We start from the raw sequence: 13410 nt of genomic DNA, 5'->3' as shown, positions 1-13410 counted from the left end.
ATATGGTTTAGGGGTACGTGGGGTCTGAAGGATGAGACAGGACGAAGGGGTGGAAGGGACAGTCATGGTACGGGCGGGCGGTGTCGTTGCCACAGCCAGAGTCTCTTCGTCAAGAGGGAAGGCCTCGGGGGACAAGCCTCGGAGCCGTCGGCTGGTACGATGAACAGGAGTGGTCACGAGAGGCGGCCGCGTAGGGTCGTCCGCAGGAGAAGGGATCATCGATGGCACCTCCTCCAGTGTCACGACTGAAGTCAGAGGGAGCCGTGAATTGGTACACGTAGCCGAGGACCCGAGAATAAGGTCGGCTTGTAGTTCCGAACACAGAGTCGTTGTTGTTGTTCTCCTCTAATGTGATGGCACATACCCACACAGGGGGATCGGCCAAGAATTGGGGTGCAGAGATATTAGATTTTGAGATGTATAACTACATCGGAAAAAAAAAATAAATGCTAGGGAATAGAAAAGGAAATGTAAATATGATAAACCAAAATATATAAGAGTAAATACTAACGCACGCAGTAGGAGAATAGTAAGATTTATATGTACAGATTAAAACTTCAAAGCATATTAGCCAGGTGGACGTTTTGTTTCTATTAAGAACAAACAGTCACAGAGTCCAGCACCAGCGCGCCGCTCGTGCCAACCACCGCTTCGTCGTCGTCGGCACCAAACACGGCTGTCGCGCGGCGCTAGGCACGTGGCAATATGTTTTTTTTTTGTTTTTTTTTTTTGCGAAGTTTATTGCCTCAGGGCATAAAAGGAATGTTATGATGGATGAAGGGTGTGGTCAAATAAATGAAAAAGGTTGGCTGATGCAATGAAATCGAGGAGTGAACGATGATGCGGTCCCAGTGTCCAAACAGCATATGACTGCGGATTATGGGGTGAGAGGTCAGCTGCCACCAGGTGCCGGATCCGCGTTGGCTTCAACGCTGGACAATCCCACAGTAGGTGATGGATGTCAGCTTCTATATTTTTTGACTTGCAGACAGGGCACCCAGGGTGTGGATATAAATACCGAAATTGTGGCCACTTTCGGATCACTGCTGGTGTTAGGGCCACCCAAACTCTAATCCTCCGAAGCGCCACCTCCTCTGCACGGGTTAGACCGCGGGGGAGGCTTACCGTACACGGAGGTATAAGAGCACGTGTACGGCGCCGGAGGTGCTCCTTTCTTGTTAAAAGCAGGGTGGCATTGTCCAATTTTATAAGGTTTGGCGATGTCGATGTTGAGTTTGAAAGGCGGGTCGCAGAATCTACTTGGCTTTGAGCACTTAAAAGGTCACGCGGGGTCCATTCAATACGAATTGGATTTGGTATGCGAGCCGCTAGACTGTGTATGTTCTGGCAGATTTCCGGGCTACTACTAACTCGTCTAAGTAGCTTTGTCACCTGGAGAGCATCTGTACGTATGATAATATGGGCCGTGGGAAGCATGGGAATGGCGGTCACAGAGCGAAGCGCCTCTTGCACTGCAAGCAGTTCCGCACAAAAAGGAGATGGAGGTTCCGATAATTGAAATGTTGACGTCTTGTTCAATGAAGATTTGCTAGGACAGTACACTGCTGTTATCACTTCACAGGCTTTGATGCTTGCGTCGACGTAAATTATAATGGAACCATGTGGCAAGCGGGCGTCTTGTTCCATAATTCGGTCGCGAAGTGACGACGCCGTTTCTTGTGTTCTTGGTCGGTGTAAATCAGTTGGCTTGTTATCGCTCAGCTGTACAAAACGCCAAGGAGGAAGAGCTGGCAGTGGCGGCGGTAGTATTGAATGTTTCGAAGCATAAGCCTTCAGAGCGCACGTTGCGTGAGAGAGTGTGGCCTTAAGCTTGCGTGCATCACGTCGTTGCTGCACCAGTTCATCTATTGTGTTTAGTTGTGCGTTTTCTTGGAGCGCCACGACTGGTGTAATGCGAGGGAGGCAGGTGATGACCCTCATTGCCTCTCGATTTATAGCCTCAAGTCGATCCCATTGTGCCCTTGTCAAATGCTGAAATTGGGCTTGATAAACAAGGCGCGGTTGCACAACTGCCCTCACCAACTGTACCAACTGTCTCGCAACATCTGAGCGAGCGCCGCCCATTTTTGGAGCAATGCGTCTAATTAAACCCAGTGTCTGTAACGCCTGTTTTTTAGCGCCAGACAGCCATGTAGTTCCAGTTCCTGACTCATGAATTGTTAAGCCCAATATTTTTACTGTTGGACTTTCCTGAAGTGGGGTTCCGGATAGATGTAGACGAATAGGAGTTGCCGATAGTTTACGGCGGCCCCAGCGGTTGGCGACTGATATGAACGTAGTTTTACTGGCGGAAAGTTCAAGGCCAATGGAAGATGCATATGTGCACGTAATGTCTAAAGCTGATTGCAGGGCCGATGATTGAGTCAGTAGGTCGTTGTGTGTGCTCCCCACCGTGATGTCATCAGCTTATATTAAGAATTTAACATCAGAAATTTCATGATTATTCGCTCCAAATAAAATTATAATTTGCAAGTTAGCGCTTTGCTCTGTGTCTCTTTCACGTCACTGTCTGTTTTGCACTTCAGGCCTCACCAAAATGAGTGAACCCAATAACTAGTCCAAGAAACAGCCCTAAGAAGTTATGTATTCATTTGCTTTTTTTTTTTTATAATGTCTTGTTCATGCAGAGAATACAGAATTGTAATAAAACATTTGTTGAATGTTGCGACAGTTATAGTGCTCTCCGCTGAGTTCCAGAAATTTCACAGAGTACAGAAGCTCAACATAAAGTATCAGAAAAAACAAACTGGAACAATTGGTTAGAAAAACTACCCTTGCAGCATCCTTCTTTGGCTGTGCCTTAAGCGCGGCTGCACAAGAGGAGGAGAACAAAGAATGCACTGGGCTAGAGGCACGTGCTGCCACAGCTCAGCAGTTTGGTTATGCCTTAAAATGTGTGGGAAGCTTATTTTTCCCTGCGGCCGATTGCACCGCATCTACAACTGATTACCTAGGACTAGAGGATGACTGAAGCCGGCACCTGCTCTACAGAGCCGCTCTTACTCTCGCAGAAAGTTTCATTGTTGCAACTTTGCCTTTCACCCTTCTGACCCCAGAATCCTCGGGCAGCAGAATAGCATGTATTCATTGGCTGACCGATTTGACGTGTCAGTCTCGTCGGTGAGTGCTTGCGTTGATAGAGTGCTAGATTTTTTGAGCAACATTAGTGAATCGCCTGGCCTGACCAGCGCCGGCAAGAGCGCATTAAGGCTGCCGTTTTTCGGAAACCGGCGGCAAGAGACCGTGCAAAACAATCAGCTGCGTGGACGGCTGCCACGTTGAGATTAAGGCCCGCATTATATAGTCGCCGCAGTCGTACTACAGCCATAAAAAGTAGCTGTTGATAATACTGCAGTGCGTGTGCGACGATCGGAGTAGGTTTATGGGGTTTCCTGAGTCGGCCCATGACGCCAGAGTATTTCGGGAAAGTCCTCTTTTTGAAGACTGTTCTCAGAAATACAGCAATACATACTTGCTTGGTGACTCGGCATATCCGTTACTACCTTGGCTTTTGGCCCCATACCGGGTACCCATAAAGATGACTTCGCAACAACCGTTGTCTAGCCATTACAATCAATCTCATGAATATAGCAAACTTGAAGGGGATAGTTAATTGATATATCCGTAATTCGGTGCATAAAACATGTCGAGAGATGAGCTCCTCTGTGTGAATACGGTGTACCCAAGATATATTTGGCAGAGTCGGATATTGGCCGCAGCATTGAAGCACACTGCTCGCACCTAGGGTCTAACGCCGCGTGGCACATGCATGTGCCGTTAAAGTTGAGGATAACATCAATGCTGCTGCGGATATGATGCTTGGGATATGGGGACAGAGCGCATGCCGGAAAAGAAGGCGGTACAAACGGCCGCGAAAGTAGGCAACTGAAATGCCAACAAGTATAGGGAGAATCAATGGATCACTCTTACAGTGTGCAATCGAATTTAAACTTGTGTTTTCTGGACGTTTTTGGCGGGAAAAAAAAAAAAACAGGCTTCTGCATTGTTCTGCCATATAACATTTTTTGCATAGGGAGAGACCACCCTTCCTTTTTTCAAATCTGGCCCTGGACAAGTAGGACAGTGGTTCGGTGGTGGTTGCTTCTGCATGGGAAGCTGCGTGCATTAAGAGGCTTGGGTTAACTTGACTGTGGTATACAGAGCTGAAATGTTGCTTTCTAAATGTAGGTCGGCACCAAGAGGGTGGCTTACTCACACTCCCAATCACTCAATTACTTCTGAGTGAGAGAATACGAATGCACTCATGGGTGAGAGCACCAATCTATGCTCTCAATTAACAAGGACGTATCCACTGGTTTTCAAAAATTCCAGCACACCATTTGCATTTTTTGGGAGGCCCTCAGGATTGTGATTGCATTAAATGTGGAATGAAATTTTTTAACATCCTCCTTAGCATTATATATTCACGAGATTGGTCACTTCTCCATTTTACTGTCATTCCTGCTGATCCTCCAAGAATATTACCATCAAACAGAGAATGTGGCTTCTAACACATCATTCTGCAAAAGAATGCTCAAATCCACAATTCTTTACGAAATCGTGCGAAACTAAGGGCCTTAAGCATGGTTCACCTCTAGAGAAAGTTTTCCACTTATTAGAATGGCTAAACCTCTTCCCACAAGGTGCGACGTCGTACGGAAACTTTCTGCCAACCTTATGCCACGTCACGCGAGGTGAAGCACACTGCAGGCTTTGAAAAGTTTGCATAATCAAGTCCCATTGAAATTCAGCAGACAGCCCCAATGCCTTTGAGACGCTGCCACTATTGATGCAAACTACACATAACACAACGACAACATTGAAAGCACTGAGGATGCTCTTTGCTGTATGGGATGGAGCAAAACAGGGCTGCAGTTCCCGTCTCTACAGCACTGACAAGCCAAACTGTACACAAACCTGTTTACTCGCTGTTAACAATGCATAAACAATTTACTTCTCTTTCACTGGAGAAGCTAATCCGATCACAAGGCACACTTTAGCACATACATCTCATATCGGAAAGCATAAATGCTAGCAACGAACTAAGTCGAAAACCATGGTAATGTTTCGTAAAATATTTATTGCTCTGAAATGAAACCAATGAGTACAGTACAATGCAAAAAGCAATCTCCATGTTGATAAAAAATGGAAACAGATTAAGAACTCTAGAAAATCTGACTCAAGAAAGTATTTTATCGAGTACAAAAACCTCTGCACAGTTCCTGCCTGGAACTTGCTCTCTACGTCAGAATGGCATATCCAATGCTCACTCTATTAAGCAATACAATAAAAAAATATGCCACCAGTGCATGTATATCACCACTGCAGCTGTTGCACAATCCAAGGCCACATCATCTCTGCACTCTTACTATACTCACAATTTTCTATGGCCTGCTGGCGAACGCTAGGTCATTTGTTTTTTGTGTAGGGGTGCGGCAGGATGAAAGGAGAAATGGTGCAAGGTCCCTAGCACCCAGGTAGGCCACTGCCAATGAAAGGGGGACAGAGGCCTGTCTCCATCCCTCCCTTTCCTGCCTAGCCTCCGTTGCAAAGACAAAGAAAGCTGTTTGCGAGTTTACATAACACTGCACTTCACAAATTACTAACATGTCCTGTAGTTGATCTACCAGAAGTAGTAGGTTGTCAACAATACACTGTCACTCTGAGGTCAATTTGAGCAAACAACCATCTTTGTACATTCCAATACAATACTCACATTCAATGTATTCATGTGGTACAACATCTGAACTGCCATATTATGATGCACCATGATGGTATCAGGTCACAATGTTGACTAGCAGACCTGGTAGTCGCTTGACCGAATGCCACGGACAGCAACTGTAGTGTCCACTGCCCGTCATGCGCTGTCACTGCTGTCCTGCTCCTTCTCACTACTGACTTCGAGACGACGCAGCAAGATCTCTAGCAGTAGGGCCGTGTTGGCGTCTTCAATTCCGGGGCTCTCACTTGGCAGTGGCTGGCCATGGTAAGCCAGGAAGGCACTGAGTGAAGCAACTGCTCGGGCCGCCTGAATGTACTGAGTCGAACGGGGGCAACAGCAGTCTGCTGGGCACCTCCTATGCGGCTCCATGTTCTGCCCTGCTCTCAGGACTCCCAACAATGTGACCAACATTTGTCGCGCCTTGGAAATGTCATCCTCCTCGGACTTTGGAGTGGAGTCTTCGTCTGCTGAGTCGCTGGATATTGTGATCGCACTCTGGATGCTAACTGTGCTTGCCTCTGAATCTGCCTCACTGACCTGGGAAACAGAATGAAATGCCACTGATCATAACATGGATTGCATACTGGAATGGAGAAAATTCAGATGGGAATTCGGCTGACCAATGAATGCCTGGCCATGTCATATGCCAACTACCACCTGCCAGCGGTACGCGCGATATTTGGTCCTTGGGTACCACGGCAACCGGCTTTTGTGTTAATGGGTCAAACAATGTTTAGGAATTTAAAAAGTAGCCCAGGCATATTTGCAGTGACAACGCGGCTATCTTACACTTGTGGGCCAAGTGCTAAATTGAGACCAATTTTCATAACAGCACAAATGCCTTAGGAAGGCTCAGTCATGGGCAGTATCGAAGATATTAAAATTGCATTTTTGATACTGATACTTTCATTTTTAGCATACGATACCTTACACATCGTATGCTATCGTATATATAGTATCGAAGATACATGTATCTTCGATACTATCTTTAGATACATTTTGTGTATCGGTATAAGGTATCGTATGCTGAAAATGAAAGTATCAGTATCAAAAATACAACTTTAAAGTATTACGTATGTTGAAGATACTCGATACTAAAGACAACTTCAAATAAATGAAACCGCTGTAAGACTTTGGGTTGACGGCGCTCACTCAGAGGGTGGAACAGGCCCTGAGGCAGCTCAGCTTGTAGTACCGCCTGAGTTGCCTACAAATGACCCGGCCCCTCAGCGTCAGCCAGATTTCCAGATTCCATTTCCTTAAAACTGAAGGAGGCAATGGTAAGTAGGTGCTCATGAGGTGCTTTACTTCTGAGCCCCGAGTAGGTACAACAAAGCTGCTAAGCCTTTAACAGACACGCAGAGAGATATGAACAAAGTGGATACGCAAGGTGAACGCGCAGTATACGGTCCACGCACTCTGCTGTACGCCTAGCTGCTCTTCCAATCCTTTGTTATCCGCCCCCCGTTTCTGCGGCGTTTGATTCTCGTCAAGCAGTGCCAACAGTGTGCTATCGGACGCAGTAAAGTATGCACAACCCAATACCCCTGGGCTCCGCGTGCCAGCTCTGCTTGGTGGCAAGAACACAAGCTTAAGGCCTCAGTCCACCACGATACAGTTGGCTAACCACGTTCTTGTAGTTACGGCGATTGACAGAAAACAAGCCCATGCTTTGTAACTGCACAGGGAACAGGCTTACATTACTTTTTTTTCTGGAAAAAAAGAAACATATATATTATTTCGCCCCGCCGCGGTCTTGCAGTGGTAAGACGCCTGAATACTGTGCCGGAGTACCCGGATTCGATCCCGACCGCAACGGCTGCGTTCCAATGGAAGCGAAACAAAGAGGCGTCCCTGTGCTGTGCGATGTCATCGCACGTTAAAGATCCCCAGGTGGTCGAAATTACTTCGTAGCCCTCCACTACGGCTCCTCTTTCTGTCTTTCCACTTTTCCTCCCACCTTCCTCCCCTACTCTACCGCGCGGTTCAGGTGTCCTCTGGCACAAATGTGACAAATACTGCGCCTTTCCCTCTCTGCGCATAATTTAAAAAAATATTATGTCTAAAATGTCATGAAATGCACAACATGATGCTATGAATGCAATTTTTCAGCACGTTTGAATGACAAATTATGCATTGCTAAACAATTGTTTTTTGAAAAACATTTGAGAAAACCGTGAATTAAACTTCTCAACATATCTCTATCTTAAAAAAAAAAGCTTTTATCGCACTAACGGAAATATAACTGCTCAGTTCTCTAAACACACGCAGGCTGCACCTTTGTATTTGTATGTATAGCCCGGTGCTCACAGTTCGGCTCGCATGAAGAGCATTAGTTTAAAGAAATATTTCGCTAGGCTGCTTGTGGAAGCAATCGCTTAACTATAATCATGGCTTCAATTCAATGTGAAGTTCTGACAAGGACAGCTGCCCAAACAATAACTCCACGCGGGCGTATTTGTTGAAGCCATTTCAGAAAAACTAATGCTCTAAATATTCCAGAAAGCAGGATAAAATTTCCTAATGCCGCTAATCGTATTAGCACCTTTATTATGTTAGGATTTCAGTGACGTATCGAAGTATTGACGATACATTACCAAGTATCTGTATCGAAACTCGATTTCGATCCTGTATCTTGTATCAGCATCGGGAATACAATTTTTCAGTGTATCGAGTATCGGTATCGAAGATGCTTTTTCGAAGTATCTTGCCCAGCCCTAGCAAGGCTCAATTTCTTGTGGTTATCACTTCATTTGCTAGCCTCAGGCTAATGCTTAATGCAGATTAGCATAAGCAATTAACAGATATACAGAATAATGATTTAATACAATTACAAAACAATTTACGACAACTACAAGGAAAAAGTATCAACAAGATTTTTTTTTTTTAGAGTGCAGCTCTTTGGCGCCCATGCCTGCGTATCACAGCATCGCAGTTGCCCCTCATAACCAGCTCCATAAATAATAAAAAAACTAAATAAATCCTGTTTCCATCGGGAATCGAGCCCCCATCACTTAGATCCCCAGCCGAGCGCTGAGCAGAGTCGTGAAACACAGATCATAATTCTCCTTGTCTACCGTGAGGATGATAGTAGCGATGACAATGAAGCGGCAATTAGTGATAGTGACAATGATGGCATTAGCAATGATAATGAGGGTGTATTTAGTCGCTAATGATAATGACAGCAAATGTGATGCACAATGTGCACCAGCAAGGTTTAGGCTTTTGTTTCTCTGCAGCGTAGATTCCACAGCGCTCTCGGAATTTTACAGGCAGTTCTTTGACTCCCTGTATTTTGCGGCGTCGCCGCAGTCCTTTGTAACCAGTTCCATAAACAAATAAATCCGGTCTCCATCGAGAATCGAACAACGATCGCTCAGATCCCCAGCCGAGTGCTTAAACCGACTGCGCCACGACAGGGATTGTGAAACGCACATCATAATCCTCCTTGTCTACCGTGAGGATGATAGTAGCAATGACAATGACGCTGCAATTAGTGATGATGACAATGATGACATTACCAATGATAATGACGGTTTATTTAGTTGCTAATGATAGTGAGAGCAAATGTGATGCACAATGTGCCTTTTGCATTTCTGCAGTGTAGATTCCACATTGCTCTCAGAATTTTACAGCGCAGCTCTAGAACTCACTGCATTTTGCAGTGTCGCCGTTGTCCTTCGTAACCAGCTCCGTAAATAAATAAAGCTTCAGGCTTCTCATTCGTGCACATGCACTTTACTGGTAACGCCATTAATCTCTTAATCTGAGGCAGCATTATCTCACACAGGGTCATTAGCATACTGTCATAAGCTACCACATTACGTGAAAGACCACCTGACATAGAAAAAAAATTATGGGATGCAAGGGTATGATGACGCAATAGCGTTGGGTACCCGAATGGGCAGCTCACAATCAGCCAATCAGTGAGTTCCATGACCACCTGCCAGAGGCATGCTCGTGACGTTTTTGCCCATAATGCTGGTGCTAGATTTTCTGCACAATAGGCCTTTTAAGAGCAAGATCACTGTCACGCACTAACCAGCCCACAGTTGCACAAGTACCCAAAAGCTATATGCATTCACAGCAATCATGGCATAACGGATGAAATACATGCGCTGCCTGGGATTTACAAGGACAAGGTTAAAAAATGACACAAGCATCATCATCTTTCCCACTTTTATTTTTATCAAGCTAAGGTCAGTCACATGCTTCCTCTTTTCCTTTTTTTTTTTCTTCACTTGAATGGAAACTCCAGTTGTTAGATTGCACTTAAATGTTTGTGTTGTCTTTTAAGCTTGTTCCTGTAAATCACAAGTAGCCCATGTATCTTCATCTAAAATGTTCCAACTGACCCAATCACAAGCACTAATCATGGCATTAGTAGCTGCACATTGTAATCAAAACATGAAACAAGCAGAAAATGTGAATGTGAAGTACAAACAGACTTACGTCACCCCCATGTACTTCTCTGGTAGCCATGGCAGGGCGACATTCAGCAACATCTGGTGTAGGCCTAGGACTTCTGCTGAAAGCAACTTCTTGCCCCAAAGCCTCGGTTAGCAGGTCTTCATCAGCACTATCTAGAATTTCCACTTGTTCGACACCAGTGCTCAGCTTTAACGTGCGGATGTCTCCTGTGCCTGCATCCTGGCATGCACTGCTCGGCCGGCCATCTTCACTGTGTTGCGGAGGTGAAGGGCTTCTCCTAGAAGTTTGACGTTTAAGAATACCTTTCGGTGCCTTTTTACCCTTGCGTGCAATTTTTGCTTTTGAGGCTCCCGAGCCAGACTTGCCCTGTAGTTCTTGAAGCAAGGAGCAGCGGCTTCTTGTGCGTTTTCCAGCACTGGTTCCTGCACAGGAGGTAAGGTCACTTGACGCTGCCTCGTCAGAGGGTGTGCTCAAGGGGCTCATACTTCGGCAAGGTGCGTTGCCACGCTCTTTCTTGACTTTTTGTTGCTTGCGAGGAGAGGTATTACTTTTGTGCTCTTCAGTGGATATTGAAGCTGATGCGTGTTCCACTGCATCTCCCAAAATGCTGTTCTCACTACTTTGGGGAAACAGATCCTGATCAGAGTGGTTACTGGAGCATTCTTGCAGAGTTGCACCATCAGGCTTCACAGGGGATTGGGGGTGCTGCTTTACAGGAGTTAGTTGCATGCCAATAGCATCGGAGGAACACTGTCCTCCTGAGACCACTGCAGAAGTGGGACGACCAACGCCTGGGATCCGAGAGCCTGATCGCATGTTGGGACGAGCAGCGGGATCTTTACGATTCATGAGTGATGACATGCAATCTTTGTTGCTCATTCAGAATGGGTTCCTCTCTTGTATTCAGACACAGGCACATCCACTTGGCCTATGGTCGCCTTTTTTTTAGATACGGCGAAATCCTGCCTGAACACTTACACTGCTCGTGAAAGGTTTTCTTCGTTTTCTGCTGTACAGAACTAGAGATGAAGGCAAAGTATGTTTTCTTAGTGCGACTGCAGTGCTGCTTTTGCCTGACGTCGAGGTGCTGTGTTCATGGCGATCCTTTCTTGGCAATGAACCGTCCAATGCAATTTTGACAGAACTCTTCTTTGATGCCTTTTCCGGTCTCGCAGGAGAAGGTGAAGCAGAGGATACAAATTTCTTGACCCTTTTGCCCTTACGAAGGTTTTAGCTGACGATAGACATCTCAGAGCTCTGCGGTAGTGACGAACTTTCTGTTTCAGGAATTACATTGGTTGACCTGCCCTCGACACCTAAGAGTGCTTCGAGGCTTTCGGGAGTCTTGCTCACTGTCGCTATCCTCAACGATGACGTGCGATACCGCAGGGAGTACCGTCGAGCTGTCAAGTTCTGTCGCCACTGCAAGGCGCCGTCTTTTGAACGCCGGCGTTGCTGCAACCCGGTTGCAATAAGCTAGACCTGACTATCCAGGGACTCTAACCTGACGATAGCCACCTTGCGATCTTAGTAAGCTGCGCATGCGCGAGAGGAAAGAAAGTAGGCGAGCAGAAATCGTTTGTAATCTGACGGATGTGACGTAATGGCTGCACTCTTTGCACAGTTCTTGCCGCAGGTGCAGCACCGGCACCAGCTACTTACAAACGAATGGTAGAGTGCAGGCCGGGCCGTCTGCTGATAGAACCATAACGCATGCATGCACGTGCTTACTTGGTAGACCACGGCCGGTCTCGATCGGAGAGCGCGCGCTCTCCCTCGAGACCGGCCGTGGGTAGACATGGTTTGAAGTACGCGTCGTCGTTTCTTTGGCAAACACAGGCACCGTTCTCGTTCGCGAGTGGAATAAGGGTCGCTTCACTGTTTATATCACAACACGCAAGCCATCGTCTTGCAAGCTGTCGTCTGTTTTCATGCGGCGGCTACAGCTGCCCCATTTCAGCACTAACCGCTGAGGAGGTGCACAGTTTTGCTGAACTTTTCGTGAACTCGACCTGCACGACGTCTGCACTTTGAAACGAACGGCGTGGTGCAGAGCAGAGGGCGCCATTTTGCATCGCTGAAACGCATGGTGAAGTGCAGCACCACGTACGTGAATCAGTTCACGTAGTGCAGGTAGAGTCCCTAGAAGTATTTGCCGTCCGAGCGGGGTTCCCTATGGAACCGGTTGGCCGCTTCCCGGATGAAAGCGCAGGGGGCGCTGCACGCATTCGCCGGCTTCGTCTGAGCGACATTGGGTGGCGCTGGCCATCTCCTCGTCGCAAAGGGCGCGATCTAGATTGCCAGCTCCCGTTGTATCTCCCAGCTTGTCCCAGTCCACCCTGATAATGGCGAAGCGGTCGACAAAGAAAGCTCAGGACGACGATGCGATGGTGCAGTGCGACGGGTGTCGGCGATGGGCCTACCTCGACGAAACGCACTTTGAAAACAAAGAAACAGCGGGTGCAGGGTTATTCACCTGTACCTTGTGCCGAAAATTTGAGTCCCTCACCGGCAAATTACAGGATGCGAATAAACAGATCGAAGCACTTCATGGGGTTGTCCGGGCGCTGCAGGAGCAGTTACAAGGTTTGCAGCCTGAGCCAGCAAAGGCAGCTCGCATGGAGGAGCCCCGAAAGTCAGATGCGATCTCATCTACTCTCGAGACTGCTATGGGCACAGTGTCTGACGCCCACACCCCTTCGGCTGAGGGGGAGCAGCAGTCGGATAGCGCTTCGCTGTCATCGGCGGGGCAGGAGACGCCTAAGCTCCTGGGGAACTCCAGTACACAGGGGGCGGAGAATGCCGGACAGATGAGCAGCACACAGAGCACTGCGGCAGCGGTTGAGTCCGGTTTACCCCAAGAGAAAAGCGGCAACAGGCGTCAGGATTGCCGCTTCAACAAGGCCACAAAAACCAAGCATTCGGCCCCCACAAATAGTGCTCGACCCCAAGGGGCGGGCATGGCAAGTCATGATAGCATGACGCCTGCTGACCGGCGACCAGAAGGGGGGGAAATCCCCACACCGCAGGTTCTCGTCGTTGGAGACGCTAATGCCCCTCGAATTGCGGGGGCGCTTCGGCGACAGCTGGGCAGGGGTGTCCATGTGCGGCTTCGCTGTGAGCGCAATGCGACAGTAGGAGCAATGCAACAGCTGCTTCAGCGACGGGAAATTAGCATTCACAGTGAGCCACTGCTGCTTTTCCATGCAGGGTTGACAGACCTACTGAAGGGAACG

General features: G+C 47.4%; 1 protein-coding gene across 1 annotated transcript; it reads right to left on the bottom strand.

Moving 5' to 3' along the window:
* Positions 1-5081: 5081 nt before the first annotated feature.
* LOC146184937 (uncharacterized) lies at positions 5082-11656 on the bottom strand. The gene is made up of 2 exons (XM_084605911.1): positions 10196-11656; positions 5082-6280 (listed from the first exon to the last, which is right to left on the bottom strand). The coding sequence occupies exons 1-2, from the start codon at positions 11051-11053 to the stop codon at positions 5879-5881; spliced, it is 1260 nt and encodes a 419-aa protein (XP_084462037.1). The 5' UTR covers positions 11054-11656; the 3' UTR covers positions 5082-5878.
* Between the last annotated feature and the right edge of the window lie 1754 nt (positions 11657-13410).

Source organism: Amblyomma maculatum, chromosome 6, assembly GCF_055883805.1.
Source record: "Amblyomma maculatum isolate TAMU_Amacu chromosome 6, ASM5588380v1, whole genome shotgun sequence".
In the NCBI taxonomy this organism is placed as follows: Eukaryota; Metazoa; Arthropoda; class Arachnida; order Ixodida; family Ixodidae; genus Amblyomma; species Amblyomma maculatum.
Note: the sequence above shows the minus strand (reverse complement) of the source record. Positions and strands in the feature narration are given on the sequence as shown.